The following is a 16,140-nucleotide window of genomic DNA, read 5'->3' on the forward strand; positions in this document are numbered from 1 at the left end:
GGATGCTGCTTCAACAATTTGTTGTGCCTGGTTAAAGAACTACATGATTATGTCCACAGAGCTGCTGGTGGCATAAATCTGAGCAATTGTTCATGTTGTTTGGCCGCCAAAAAATAGTCCACTGCATCCAAACAAGTTCCCTAAAAAGGGAAAGTCTCAGGTTCTGCATACCATGCATCCCTAAAAAGGAAAGAGATGCTGCATCCCTTTGCCATAACTTCTGCATTCCTCTGATTGACTTGTTTTAACCTTTCTAAAGCTATGTGCTCTATTGGTTCTAGGTTACAGTACAACACGCACCATGTCATGCTACATCATAATGACCTGCTACACTGTTGGACTGATTTTAAATGTATTTCATAGTCCCATCATGCAGAGGAAGCATCATAACTTTCAACGCAGTGTCTGGTTCCTCTCAGGGAACCATGGTTACATGTGTAACCTGTGATGTTTCCACGAATATATTGAATAGCACTACTGTTTTCAAGATTTTAGCAGAGACTTCAAACATTGCAAAATCTTGTCAACCCCCAACTTTTGTCGTTTATATTTGGGAAATATTTTCAGTTTTTCTTTTTGTTTTGGGTCAGTTTTTTTTATCATAATTAAATTTTTTATGTATTAACAATTAGTACTTTTGTAGGCTTTTTATGTTCTTAACATCAGCAAGAGTGTTTTCACAATTACACAAATCTCTGTTTAAGAACATGCCGTTTTATTTTCACATATATGAAAATAAAAGAAGCCGGAGCCTGCACAAGTTTCTTTATATTTCTCGATTGTACGTAGAAGTACACTGCTTCATAAAAATTTGCAGTTTTATTAATGATCATGTCAATGTCACAAATTATCATACAGTACATTTCTATTTTTTGTAATAATACACTAAAATATTTGAGCGCATGTATGTACAACTAGATAACTACACATAAAAATAATGTCAATGAAGGTTAATGAAATTTAACCTTCATGGTCAAGTACAAAATGTAAAAAAGTGCAAAAAAAGATAAAGGTTTTGTTTAATTTGCCATATTTATATTTAGACTGAGTAATGTGGATTTAGTTTCATGGAAAGCTCTATTGTTTATATTTTAGCATGTTGTAATTTTGGTTAACATACAGAACGTTCTTCGCTTTCTCACATGTAGAAGTCTTTTGCATTGTTTAGTTTGTTCCAAAGTGGTAAGATTAAGTATTATCAGTTCAGCTGCTTTAAAGTATGATCACACTGTTTATGTGATTTCTGTGGCATCTAGTGTGGTTTTCTCATCAGGGGATGTTGGACATTATTTTGCGGGTCCTCCGTCCATCCATGAGGAGGCAACCTCGACTGCTGCTCTTCATAGTCTGCGTCACTACAGCTTCTAGATGTGCCATAATACCGACGTGAGGTTTGATGTCCTGAATGTCTGAATTTTAACTTCGGATGTGACGTCCTGTAATGCATTTCTTCATTTGGTTCATTATCTTCCCTCAGATTGTTCAGTGGCCTGAGAGGAATCACTGCTTTAGATGATGATCTCTGCTGATGCCTGAACGTTGGTCTGTTTGATGGATATGCAGTCTCAGATTCAGTATCAACAAGGTCTAAAAAGACAAAAATGCAGATTATTATATGGCTACTATTTTCACTTGCTAAAATAGATTTAACTTTATTTTTATCTTTTGTTGGAGTGTGTCAGCAGGAATTATCAGTTTACATTTGCAAACATTTTGCCATTAATTGTAATAATCAAGCAAGATATTTGTATGCACAAGGAGTCTGACGGCAGAACTGATCTCTCAATCATCCAGCCTGTCTTGAAAGACATGAAGAAACAGACTTACAACATCTCCAAAATACTTTAAGAAACCATACCTGCAAAGCTATCTAAAAAACGATATGAAGTGCACCTCGGGCAAAAGTTGCTTTAACAAAGTATGTTTATATCAAATGTTGATTTAATTAAGGTAATTGATAAAGTAAATCTAATTATGACATTACTTTTTTGACAGAATCCACATTTTACAGCCTAAAACAAAAACCTAAACCTACTATAGCCTAAAACTACTGTAGATTTGCAGGTACTGTAGATCACAAATACATTAAAACAGTCCTCCTGTTGACTTCAGTCTTACAAGCAACAATGTGTAACTTTTTTAGACCATGTGGCTGATGAGCACAATTGTCTTCTATCAGGGTACCTATAGCTAAATGCTTTCCCATGGCCAGCACAGCACAGTAGACTTCGGACTACAGCCCATGTCTTCAATCCAGAGGTGCGTTTGCCAAACAACAACTTGTATCATGGCTGCCTGAACTACCATAGTACCATGCATTATTTGGCGAATAATCAATGTAATGACAAGTGTTTCTTAAAAGTGGTTACATGGTTAAACGTGTAACAGTCATTCCCTGAAGGATCTAGGGATGTTATGTCGAAACCTGGTCCAAACCAGCAGATTGGGATTTGCTAAGAATCACTCTGACTTGAATGAAAAAGCCCTAATTATATTAGTATGAAATTGGCAAGTACACTCTGCATGTGCAGCCTAACCCCCAATAAGGAGTATATAAGGCACACCTGCAAGATGACGCATCAGATATCGCAGAGGATCCAGGTGTGGCTCAGCATTGAGCTGGCGATTCAGAGCTTAACATCTACATTCCCTCCTTCAAAGAATATGGTAGTGATGGTGAAATGAAGCTTTCTGAACCAGTGAATCGTTCGACTCAATTGTATCGGAAAAAGGTTTGTTACATAAAGCTTTCCAAATCAGAGCTTGATGAGTACCTCTGCTGGTTAATGTGTGGGAAGGCACTGTGTTACGAAAATGTAAAATGACCAACTCATTCATGTAGTAATAGAACAATAGTAATATAAACAAGTTACTCAATTACTGTAGTTTTTTTTTTTTACATACAAGGTATGCTACATTACACCACAAATGTAAAAGTATTTACGTTTATTATATTGTATTCGATCCTAGACCCATGCACTCATTTCTAATTGGGATCTAACCGGCGGTTCCTCCACAGGAGGCAAATGCTAAGAAGGAGGCTATTGGAGTGAATCTAAAGTACGGTGCTCACCAGCTGGCCTCCGTTACACACTATACCACAATATGCAGTGGCCTTCTTTAAAAATAGTTGTATGTAAATGTAAATAATACACTAATACACTGTAGTATGGTTCAAAAGATTTTACTATAAATTACTATTTTAGCTGAACTACTGGTGCATGGGAACGGTGCAGTGCTTTGAAACAGTGTAAATGTATGTAATCGATGCCTAGCTCTTGCAAGACACATTACTAACCCACAAGGGTGTTTAAACCTTTGAATCAAAATTCAAAGCAGTCACGTGGGTATAGGTGAAAATGAAGCTTCGGATGTCACCAATCACGTGATTATGACAAACGAATCAAGCTCCGGTTCACATTTTGATACATGCTTCATAGCCTCGGTTCACAACATCGCATCACAAGAATAGGGTATGTAATACTACATACTATGGTTAGCTGATAGGAAGACACTGGTTTACCTAAGGGGGGGAACTCCCCATGGTTGACCAAACACATATGGGGTTACCTGGAGGGAACCACACATACAAAGCACCAATCCCAGATAGGTCAGCACCCAACTCCTCAACTATGTCATGTGTCTTGGCCTTGGAGGAACTTTCTAGGGTTCACCAGCAGGGAACTTACTTGCCTAGTAATATTAGTGCACGGTATGTCACAATTTTAATGTGTTTGTATTTTAACATGTAGATACTGAGTTTCAGTTTACTCTTATATCAAACAATTTGCATTTAAAAGTGTAATCTGTGTTTTTCATTAAAAAACGTCCTATCATTAGTGCTCAGTGACTTCTATGATATTCTAGGCCGCAACTGAAATGACCTTCACGTCATGCAGTGATGACACAATAGCCGCATTTCCACTGTCGGGCCACTGCGAGCCAGGGCTTTTATCATGTCGCGTTTCCACTGTCCACTCTTTCACCCGGTCTCTCACACACATACATGTTTCAAGCACGAACACACCATTTAAACTTGACAAAAACTAAAACTGAAAATTACTGGCTGCTGTGTCTTTAATATGGTGTAAAGATTATTACACATTATTGAAACAGAGGACACAGCAAAGAAATATTACTTATAAATTAAAACTACTTTATTATTTTTTGCAACACCCTTACATTTAAAAGGGAAACATAAGGACGATCATAAGCAAAAACACCCCTAACCAATAAGGTGTTTTTTGGAATAGCCTGTCTTGAACTGACCAGCTACAGTATATGTTTTCTTTCCCTGCATGTACTCGTGTGCAATCAAAAAAGTAGTGTAATGGCGGCACGCCATCTTTGCCAGACTTAGGCAAAGTCCGCCTCTCCTTTCACTCCACCCCGAAGCCCCAGCTGACCCTCTTTGGCCCAAGGTATTCGGCAGGCTGAAAAAGGCCTGGCCCAGAGGAGGCCCTGCTTTGGCCCGATCAGGCCCCGGAAGTGACAGTGGAAATGCGACTGGCGACTGGAAACGCTAATGTTAAACCACAAACCAGCAAGTCCTATGATGGTATAAACTCAGTCCAGCAGAACTACACTGACAAAAACACATTCCTAACACATTGGCAGTCCCCAGTCAGGCACATGGTAGGATATATCTATCTTCTAGCCTGCCACCATGCCAGAAATATCTTACAAATAAGGCCCCTACATGCTGGTCTTATGCCTGCCAAGGGTGCACTGGAGATCCACACTGTTCTCCTTCATCATGGCCATGTAGGCCATTCCGTGCTCTTTTGTTGTAGGCACAGAGGCTGTTTCCTGCTTCTTTCCCAAAGGCATGAAGGCGATATTCTGCTCCTTCATTATGGCCTTAAAGACCTTAAGTTCTCCAGTTAGCCGGCTCTCCAGTGCACTTTGTGTTTGTTTTCATTATCGTCACCCTGTTCACTCCCACCAATGGACTTCATTTTCCATGATCCCATTGGCTCACCTGCCTACAAGTACTAATAGACCTGGTTTGGATAAAAAGATACAATGTTTCCTCTTATCTGGTAGTCCTGTAACAATACACCTCACTTTTTCATATTTCAAACTGGTTTGCATTGTGAAGAGACAGATCCAGTGTCTTGTACTGTACATTTAAGTTGAATGTAAAATCAGTGAGTGAATGTGGATTCTGCAGTCATGTGCAAAGTCTGTAGAATCTATCTTGTTTTACTAGAAGGACCAGAGTCAAATGGAAATCACTAGATGATGTTAACTGTTTTCAGTAAAAACTGTATATTCTCTCACCAGTATGTTGGAATCTTCCTGCAGGAAATCCAGAGTTCAAACTCTGACCCCCCGGCAAAGAGAAAAACTTCTGGGACCTAGTTGAATTCTGGTGCAGCAGAGGAGAAGAGCAAAGGAAGAGTCAGTGACAGAAAATATGGTTCTCATTTTCATATATAGACGTGTACGTAGTGTATATTTAAAAAATGCATAATATTGTGCTCTGTTAAATAATAGCACACCTAAAAACACTCACCACCAGGAGCCATGGGTATTCATTTTGTTTTGCCTGGATGGTTTTTTCTTTTATCTCAGTGTTAGTCGCTACTCACTTTTTTTTATGAATCAACAAGGACACAAATTCAGCTACAAATCTACTGAATAAAAAGCCACATACATATTTGGTGGTCTGAGGGCAAGTAAATAAACAGTAAGTTTGTAAGTCTATTGGCAGAGGCTATTTGCACTGACTCTGGCCATCATTTCTGTCTTGAACAGACAAAGAACACACAATGCCTTCATAAGGGTGTAGGGAGTAGAACGTGAAATAGGGAAGTCTTGAACAGACTTGTCTTGAATGGACCTGGGTTCAAATCCACCTTTTATAGATACTAGTATACAGCTTAAATTGACATTTAAAGGCTTAACTAGGTTAAATAGGCAAGTTAGGGTAATTAGGCAAGTCAATGGTTTGTTCTGAAGACCTTCGAAAAAATATATATTGCTTAAGGAGGCTAATAATATTGACCTTAAAATGTTTTTTAAAAATTAAACCGCCTTTATTCTAGCTGAAAATATTATAGGAAATACTGTGAAAAATATATTTAAAAAAATGTCAGGGCTAATAACTATATACTATATTGCATCTACAGCTGCTGTCATTTGTTTTGTTTCGTTGATTTGTGTTTTTTTGTTGTTGTTTTTGGTTAAACTATCTCTTTAAGCAGCATTCTTTGTAAAAATGACAACTTCTTTTAGTCATATACTAAAAAATTCAGTGTCACATACAGTGGCATTGAAGGTTCCAGATCTGAGACTTCTTCGTAGGGTTGTGTGGCGTCTCATCAGGATCTCTTTGGCTATGTTATTATTGGGTAACGAATGCCTATTCGTGTATGACACCGTCTGTGAAGAATGAGAGATGGCAGCTTGTGAAATATTACAGTAGAAACAGCAAAATAAATATTAGCCAGTTTTATAACTCATAAACTTAATACTGCAAATCAACAGTTTGAGAAATCATTTATGAACTCTCATAAAAACATATAGTAAAGTCAAACAGGGTTTCATATTTTTTGCTGGTGTTTTTGTTATTTAAAGGAACTCACCAACAGTACATTAGTTAGCCTGTACACATACAGTACATATGACAAAAGCACTGAAAGGAAAAAATTGGCTTTGATTTTAATAGGATAAGTTCTCATAATTATGTTTAGTTTGTTTCAGTTATTGTTATGAGTTCAGTACATTATTACTTTCACAACTCACCCTCTGTCTGATCTTGTACATGTTCTTTGATAAGAGTTCATGCATATTTGCAACATCAGATGTCAAGAACTTGGGCTTCGAGGTGTTCTTTCTCTCTTCACTACAATAAAAGACAATAACATAAATCAACAAGGAAACACTAAAATTGGGTTAAGAACTGTCATCTTTGAGGATAAAATGTCAATATCTTGAATGATCATGTCACGGATTGGCCAGGCTCTTCCACCAGCATCACGCAAAGATCACCATCACCTGAGTATTAACCACACACAGCTGCACCCAATCACTTAGTCACTATATAAGCACACACCTCACTTCACTCAGGGTCCGGTCTCGTTCCTACGAAGCGGACTCTGAGTGAACACCTCCTGGTAATCACTAACACTCGATATCAGTATATTGTACTTATCTGCTCTCTGTCTCTCCTAGTTTGTCCAGTGTTCCCTGTGTCCTGTCTGCCTTGTGTTTGTCATCAGTCTGTCTTCCCCGCAAGCCCTCTGGTGTGTGCATTAGGTCTCCCTCAGTATCAGTCATCCAGCCTGCCACCAAGGATCATCCGCACAACCGGACTCCACTCACTTCTCCTCCGTTCTCCTGATGTGCTCATGTGTTACAAATAAACATTGTTAATAATTCACTCACCTTCCTTGTCCGTCTGCTTCCCATAACAGAAGACCGGACCTCTACAATCAACAGCATGAGCACTCACGATCCCATTCAAGAGTTGGTGGACTCATTGAAGAGAGTTTTATTACCATCTACTCCACTTCCCGAAGCACCACCAGCACCGAGCACTTCTTCACCGTCCACCCACTCATCCAGTCCCATGGCTCGACCAGCGCCCTACTCTGGCGGGGCGGAGGAGTGCAATGGATTTCTTTTGCAATGTTCTCTCATATTCACCATGCAACCTGAGTTATATCCCACAGATCGGTGCAAAATCGCATTCATCATCTCCCTTCTCTCTGGATCGGCTCTTCGGTGGGCAGAAACCATTTGGCAACAGTCTGGGCCGGTAACCAGCTCCATTCAAGCCTTCACCAAGTACTTTAAGGAGGTTTTTGGTCGCGCAGATGCAGAAGTAGCAGCTGGAGAACAGTTATACCATCTCAAACAGGGAGCCATGTCCACTCAGGATTATGCGCTCCGGTTCCGTACTCTGGCTGCTGCTAGCGGATGGAATGAGCGATCTCTCCTCACCACCTACCGGTTCGGACTGGAGCCCAGCCTCCGACTACAGCTAGCAGCCCTCGACGATACCTTGGGGTTGGAGAAATTCATCCAACTATCCCTCCGCTGTTCCGATCGTCTGAGGGTGTACCAGCACGATCTTCCACCTGTTCCCCAAGCACTCCTCCGTTCGCCAGAGCCAGCAGTCCCTCCAGAACCTGAACCAATGATCGTGGAATCTGGTAGACTCACCATCACTGAGCGACAGAGGAGGCTGACCCGGGGTCTATGTATGTACTGTGGTGCCGAAGGACATGTCAGGCTGGACTGTCCCATTCGTCCAGCACGTCCCTTGGTGAGTGTATTCAGTTCCCCCATTGAAAAAATGCATCCTCTCACCACCAATGTCCAGTTAACTACCCCTTCTGTATCTGTTTCAGTCACGGCCCTCATCGACTCCGGGTCAGCTGGAAATTTCATCTCGTACGCCCTCTGTCGCCAGCTCCATCTTAACACCGAAGCCTCGACGCACGTCTACCAGATCCAACCCATAACCAACGCAATCCGTTCCCAGGCACGTATCCATCGCAAATGTGAACCTATCTCTCTCCAAGTGGGATTGCTCCACAAGGAGGAGATCCAATTTCTGGTTCTGGAGGGTGCATCCATGGACATCATTCTAGGGCGCCCGTGGCTGGTGAAGCACGATCCCATCCTCTCTTGGGGCACAGGAGAAATAAAGAAATGGGGTGAAGACTGCAAAACCAGATGTTTTCCCGACCTACCTGTTCAACTTCAGAAACCACTTACCATCTATGTCACGTCTGTCGAAAGTCCAATCAATAAACAATCCATTCAAATCCCGAAGATCTACTCCACATATGAAGACGTTTTTTGCCCCAAGAGAGCTTCCCAGCTACCTCCACATCGGCCATGGGACTGCGCCATAGACCTGCTGCCAGACGCTCCTATGCCCAAAGGTAGGATCTACCCGTTGTCCCTTCCGGAAACTAAGGCCATGGAGGAGTATATTCAGGAAGCACTGAGTCAGGGGTATATCCGCCAGTCCACGTCACCCGCTGCCTCAAGCTTTTTCTTTGTGGCCAAGAAGGATGGAGGGCTGCGTCCTTGATTAGATTACCGAGTTCTGAATCAAGGAACAGTTAAGTTCCGGTATCCCCTTCCTCTCGTCCCTGCGGCCCTGGAACAACTCCGATCCGCCAAGATTTTCACGAAGTTGGACCTCCGCAGCGCCTACAATCTGGTCAGAATACGTGAGGGGGACGAGTGGAAGACTGCGTTTGTGACCCCTACAGGGCACTACGAATACCTGGTCATGCCCTATGGTCTGGTCAACGCCCCCTCCGTATTCCAGAACTTCATTCACGAAGTCCTCCGGGAGTTCCTCCATATCTCCGTCATAGTCTACATTGATGACATCCTGATTTACTCCCGGAGTGAGGCCGAACACCGCCACCACGTTGCGGAGGTCCTACAAACCCTCAGAGACCATCAATTGTACCTCAAGGCTGAAAAATGCTCCTTCCACCTACCATCTGTTCAGTTCTTGGGGTACATTATTGATCAGAAAGGGGTTCGCATGGACGAGGGGAAGGTCACTGCCGTTGTCTCCTGGCCACAACCAACAACTATTAAAGAACTCCAACGATTTCTAGGGTTTGCCAATTTCTATAGACGATTCATCCACAACTACAGTCTCATTACCGCTCCGCTGACCAACCTACTCAAAAATCACCCCAAGAAACTCTCCTGGCCTCCCGAAGCCGATGCAGCCTTCCAAACCCTCAAACAATCATTCACTCAAGCTCCACTCCTGACTCACCCAGATCCTGAAATCCCGTTCGTGGTCGAGGTAGATGCCTCGACAACTGGAGTTGGAGCCATCCTGTCACAACATCAAGGTACACCAGCATTACTCCATCCATGCGCCTATTTCTCAAGGAAGCTCAGCCCGGCGGAGAGAAACTATGACATCGGAAATCGGGAGCTATTAGCTATCAAGCTTGCCCTGGAAGAATGGCGACACTGGCTGGAGGGAGCTAAACATCCTTTCCAGGTGATTACAGACCATAAGAATCTTCAGTACCTCAAAGAAGCCAAAAGACTCTGTCCTCGTCAGGCCCGATGGTCCCTGTTCTTCTCCCGATTCCAATTCTCCATATCTTACCGACCTGGGTCAAAGAACATCAGAGCGGACGCACTTTCCCGTATTTATGATCAGCCGGAAATCATGGAGACCCCAGCCAGAATCCTCCCAGAACAGATCACGGTCTGTCCCATCACCTGGTCCGCTCCTACAGTCGTCGCCACTCCCGAATCCAGGACTCCGCCGGGCTGTCCCCCCAATCGTCGCTTCATTCCTGAAAACCAACGGGTAGATCTGATCCATTCCACCCATACATCTTTGGGCACAGGACATCCCGGGACCAACAACACCCTCTCGCTGCTATCCCAACGCTTTTGGTGGCCGCACATGGCGAGGGATGTGAGGAGATACGTTCAAGGCTGTAGAGAGTGCGCTATGTCGAAGAGTCCTCGCCATCTACCTGCAGGTAAACTCCATCCCTTGCCCATCCCAAACCGCCCCTGGTCACACCTAGGAGTTGACTTCATGACAGATCTCCCATCATCTGGAGGTAATACCTGCATTTTAGTCATTGTCGATCGATTTTTCCAAATTCTGCCGTCTGATTCCCTTGAAGGGTCTGCCCACAGCCCTGGAAACCGCCGAAACCCTATTCAACCATGTCTTCCGATGCTTTGGATTACCTGAGGACATAGTCTCGGACAGAGGACCCCAGTTCATCTCCAGACTATGGAAAGCCTTCTTCAGACTCCTAGGTGTGACCGTCAGCCTCTCGTCTGGCTATCATCCACAGACCAACGGCCAGACAGAGAGGAAAATCCAAGAAGTGGGGCGGTTCCTCAGAACATTCTGTCACGGTCATCAAAACTCCTGGAGCCAGTTTCTGGGCTGGGCGGAATACGCCCAGAATTCCCTGCGGCAACCTACCACCGGACTTACGCCATTCCAGTGTATTCTGGGCTTCCAACCTCCACTCTTTCCCTGGGATGGCGAACCTTCTGATGTCCCCGCAGTGGATTACTGGTTCCGGGAGAGCGAGAGGGTCTGGGACGATGCTCATCACCATCTCCAGAGGGCAGTTCGCAGAGCCAAGGAGGTCTCCGACAAGAGGAGGATCCCAGGTCCAAGCTATGCGCCGGGGCAGAAAGTTTGGCTCTCCACCAGAGACATCCGCTTGCGACTGCCCTCCCGAAAACTTAGTCCCAGATTTGTTGGTCCCTTCACCATCCTGGAGCAGGTCAACCCCGTCACATTTAAGTTACAGTTACCACCACAATATAGGATCCACCCCACATTCCATGTTTCACTCCTCAAACCCTTTCACGACCCTCTGATTCCTTCCACAGAGCCTGGCCATGAAGAGGAACCTCCTCCCCCCCTGATGTCGGAAGTCGGATCCATTTATAAGATCAAGGACCTTCTACGGTCCCGACGTCGTGGTGGTCAGCTGGAATATCTTGTCGACTGGGAGGGATACGGTCCGGAGGAGAGATCTTGGGTCCCCAGATCAGATATATTAGATCCTGCACTTATGGAAGAGTTCCACTCCAATCACCCCGAGTTTCCAGCACCTCGTGGACGTGGTAGACCACCACGGCGTCGGAGGTATAGGCCCTCAGGAGCGGGCCCTGGGGAGGGGGGTAATGTCACGGATTGGCCAGGCTCTTCCACCAGCATCACGCAAAGATCACCATCACCTGAGTATTAACCACACACAGCTGCACCCAATCACTTAGTCACTATATAAGCACACACCTCACTTCACTCAGGGTCCGGTCTCGTTCCTACGAAGCGGACTCTGAGTGAACACCTCCTGGTAATCACTAACACTCGATATCAGTATATTGTACTTATCTGCTCTCTGTCTCTCCTAGTTTGTCCAGTGTTCCCTGTGTCCTGTCTGCCTTGTGTTTGTCATCAGTCTGTCTTCCCCGCAAGCCCTCTGGTGTGTGCATTAGGTCTCCCTCAGTATCAGTCATCCAGCCTGCCACCAAGGATCATCCGCACAACCGGACTCCACTCACTTCTCCTCCGTTCTCCTGATGTGCTCATGTGTTACAAATAAACATTGTTAATAATTCACTCACCTTCCTTGTCCGTCTGCTTCCCATAACAGATCAAGAACAACCATCACTTAAAAGTCTGAAATCAAATCATAAAAAACTATGTGACATAGTTTCACATAAAAAATGATAATGGACATTTATACAATGCAGACCTTTTACAAACAGTTGCCTTACAAACTACATGATAGGTAATATCCAAAAAAAGAAAGAAAAAAAAGTGACATTTTAACAAGCTACCTATTAGGCCAAAAAAGCCAAACCAGTTTTTGAGTAGCAGAGTACTGGAAAAGGACTGACAGTGCAAAAATGCAGACTTACTGTAATGACATTAAGGAGGGAGCTGCGCTGATGTCACCAGACATTGTGTCCAGAATCTCCATGGCGTTTCGAAGCTCCAATTTCTTATACAGAGACACAATACTTGATTCAGGACGATTATCGCGGATTAAAATCTTGCGAATGAACCGGTTATTGAACTTCACGAACCTGACAACCAAAGAGAAGATCAAGATGAGTAACTCTTAACATCAGTATCAGTGAAAGTAGGATTATGTGCATGCCACTAAACATTCTTTATCTATTTGAAACTTTACAGAAAATTAAACAAAATTAATTACGGTGAAAGCCTGTGGAAGTTATAATAAGAAATTGTCATTATGTATTTCAATAAGCCCAAAGCACGTTAGAAAATGCATGTGAAAAACCACATAGATAAGATACCTGAAGAACCAGTTGAACCGGCAACACTCTTGTTGTGCTGAACTTGTGACCAGTGTTAGGTGTGATTAGTTACAAAGTAGCTGTGTAATTAAATCATTTATCCACAGAAAGTAATGGATTAGTGTTTAGTTTAAGATAATGACTTCAATATGGTAGATTAATTCATATAAATCAATTCAAAAAAGCTAAAGGCACATAGGGGTGGAAAAAATAGAGGAGGGGAAAGACATTTACTTCAAATGTTTTGCTTTCTTTCCCAAAGTTTTTTGTTCTCTCAGGAAACTTTGCGTTCTCGCGCAAAACTCATAAAAAAAAACAAAAAAAAAAAAACACCTGTTCATTTTGTGTTGCACCGGTTGAGACTTTTTGCTCCGTATGTTCACTATTGAGCTGTTCATAAACTTTTCTTCTGCATTAAGAAAGAAATAGCCAATTAAAAAACGACAATAAAAAATTAAAAAAATATATTAGTCTATTCTTGGTACAGATAAGCATGACCCCAGAGGTATTAAAATCCTTAAGTATTGACATTTTTAATGAGGCTAAAATGCCATGTTTGACTGACATTTTAACATTTAAAAGAGTATAATTTATATTTTCCTTACATTAGGATTCATAGGGATTTTAAGTGGCATAAAGGTGTGGTCACACTTGACTTTTCCTCCCATAGACTTCCATTCATACGCACGCGAATGCGTCAGACCGGAAACGCGGGGTCATGCGTTAAGTTTCGCAGGTTGCTGTGGTGCAAAGTTCAAGCTTGGTGAACTCTAACCTGCTAAATCGCATCCCTTGACTGCATGAGACCAGTCGAGGATCAAAACAGGACCTCTCTGGGCAAAAATGTAAAACATGGAGCAATGGCTTGCTTTTTTAAATGTCTAATAAGCTTGTTTAATCCCGCCCCTTTTCGCAGCGCCGCACGACAGAATTTCGCACACACAAAGCCCGGTGTGACCGTAGCTTAATTCAATTCCTTAAACTGATTAATTCAATTACTTTTCCCACATAGTAATTGGAAATGTAACTTCAATACAATTTTACTGATGTAATTTGTGTGATTACTTTTTACTCTGATTATGAAAGAGGAAAGTGTAAACATTAAACTGAAATACTTCTTAACTGCTGTCAGGAGAGAACTGTACTTAGTACTTAATTGTACTCAGAATAAAAAAAGCAATACACAGTCTACAGTACATGTCTTTCCAGCGGTAGTGACTCCATTGTCCACATAGATCTTCTATGCCGGCGACTGTGTGCTCCATTAACTAGAGTAGAGAATCAGAATCAGGATGCATTAAACTGATGTTTATTATTAAGGAATAATGTTTAAATAAAAAAAGAAACCACTTGAAATGTACCCTTTTGTGAATCTCAACATTGATGGTCTCCAAGTTCCAATTCGTCTTACGGATATTCATTAACTTTAGAAGGGGTCTTATAGTTATTCCCTGCCAATAGAAATAGCCATTGAAAAATGTTGCTGGCAGACTGATTTTACTTGAACATTTATAATAACAAGTAATGTTTCTTATGCACCAAATAAGCATATTACAATTGTTTCTAAATTATTTTTTGGTTTTGATGCTGGAAAATCTATTATAAATTACAGTGGAGATCAAAATTCTTGCAAAATCAGCATAAACTGTAAATAAAATGAAAATTCTGCCAATATGTATTCATCCTCCTCTTGTTGATTGAGTTTCTTTTTCTGTTGAATACAAAGATACGAGATATTTTGAAGAATGTTGGAAAAAACAACCATTGAATGTATTTTTGTTCTTACTACGAATGTGAATGGTTGTTTTTACCGCCAACATTCTTCAGAATATCTTGTTTTGTGTTCATCAGGAAAAGAAAAAAGAACAATCATAAATGTTTAGAACCACTTGGGTGTGAGCAAATCTTCATGTTGTGGTGAACTCAAATCTCTTATAGGTTTGTCAGATAATTCATAAAACTTATCACAAGGTTAATATTTTGATCAGATTGCAATTGTCCCATCTGTTTTATAATAAATGCAACTCATGAAATATCTGCTCTTTTATTTCTGTTAGGATAACTTTAGATAGGAGGTTTACATATAGAAAATGTTGCTTTGACTCTTTTACTCAAATAGAAGACTTGTACTTGAATGAAAACTGTGAAGATGATGACGGCAATCGTGTCTGTGATGAAAAGCTTCTTGTGAGCAATGCTGTTTGGTAGAGTGAAGGCCAAGGCAAAGGACAGGGCTCCTCTCAGCCCACCATAGGCTAAGCCAAACTGATCTTGGAAGTTGAAAGGAATCTTGCGGAAAGGGTTAATGATCAGTGTTAGGACCAGGACTCCTAAAACACAAACAACATATGATGTATGGTTACATATGACGACAATTACTGTGCCCTCAATCAGGTGGAAAGGATTGTGAACGATCCAACTCTTTTTTTGTTTCCACATTACGAACTACTTCCCTCTGGTAGAAGATATCCCAAAGTAGAAGAGTCCCAAAGTGTAGGTTAAACCGTTTAAGAAATCCTTTGTACCTTTTTCAGTATGTTTATTTAACAAGAGTCTATCTTTATTAGCATTATATATTTTGTAACTGCTGTATTTTGTCTTGTTTTTATGAAATGTCTGCAGCAATATGGTGATGCCCATGGCAAAATTTCCTGTCAAGGACAATAAAGTTTACTGCTACTACTACTAATAAGAATAATCTCCATTCACAAGGTGACTTAAAGGTGACCAGAATTAAATTTACACTTATGTTGATTTTTTTATGTCTGTGTTGAGCAATTCATATGTCCAATATGCCATAATTAGCCGGTTTGAATTTTGTACCAGTTAACAAGCTACTATTTCACGTATGCACACCTCCAAGCAGACTCCAGCCTCATCCCACCTTTTTTTGTACACAGATAGCAAAGCAGATGACAATGGTGCCTTTCATTTATCTTCTATTCAACAGTAGCATGCAGTCTGCTGTGTGTTCGTATGTAGAGGCTGACCAGTGCCTTTACACACAACCTGCTTCAGAAGAGGCAACATTCATTCATTCATTCATTCATTCATTTTCCTTCGGCTTAGTCCCTTATTTATCCTTCCAGCTGCAACCCAGTACTGGGAAACACACACACACACACACACTCATACACTACAGGTCAATTTAGTTTAGTCAATTCACCTATACCCGTATGCCTTTGGACTGTGGGGAAAACTGGAACACCTGGAGGAAACACACAGGGAGATCATGCAAACTTCACACAGAAATGCCAACTGGCCCAGCCGGACTCAAACCAGCGACCTTCTTGCTGTAAGGCGACAGTGCTAACCGTTGAGCCACCG

At 42.0% G+C, this 16,140-nt stretch overlaps 1 protein-coding gene across 3 annotated transcripts in view; it reads right to left on the minus strand.

Moving 5' to 3' along the window:
* Window positions 1-800: 800 nt before the first annotated feature.
* The window catches only part of slc9a2 (solute carrier family 9 member 2), a 29,358-nt gene continuing 14,018 nt past the window's right edge, over window positions 801-16,140 (minus strand). For 2 of the 3 annotated variants that reach the window (XM_056465059.1, XM_056465060.1), the window contains 8 exons: window positions 14,944-15,143; window positions 14,175-14,264; window positions 14,011-14,081; window positions 12,412-12,579; window positions 6,751-6,850; window positions 6,271-6,387; window positions 5,284-5,371; window positions 801-1,587 (listed from right to left, as the gene is read on the minus strand). In XM_056465059.1, coding sequence (XP_056321034.1) covers window positions 1,253-1,587; window positions 5,284-5,371; window positions 6,271-6,387; window positions 6,751-6,850; window positions 12,412-12,579; window positions 14,011-14,081; window positions 14,175-14,264; window positions 14,944-15,143 — 1,169 coding nt within the window. In that variant the 3' untranslated portion in view covers window positions 801-1,252. Of the gene's footprint in view, window positions 1,588-5,283; window positions 5,372-6,270; window positions 6,388-6,750; window positions 6,851-9,850; window positions 12,170-12,411; window positions 12,580-14,010; window positions 14,082-14,174; window positions 14,265-14,943; window positions 15,144-16,140 lie in introns of those variants that run through there. The other variant, XM_056465061.1, reaches the window with a different exon arrangement.

Source organism: Danio aesculapii, chromosome 9 (genome assembly GCF_903798145.1).
Source record: "Danio aesculapii chromosome 9, fDanAes4.1, whole genome shotgun sequence".
Taxonomy (NCBI): domain Eukaryota; kingdom Metazoa; phylum Chordata; class Actinopteri; order Cypriniformes; family Danionidae; genus Danio; species Danio aesculapii.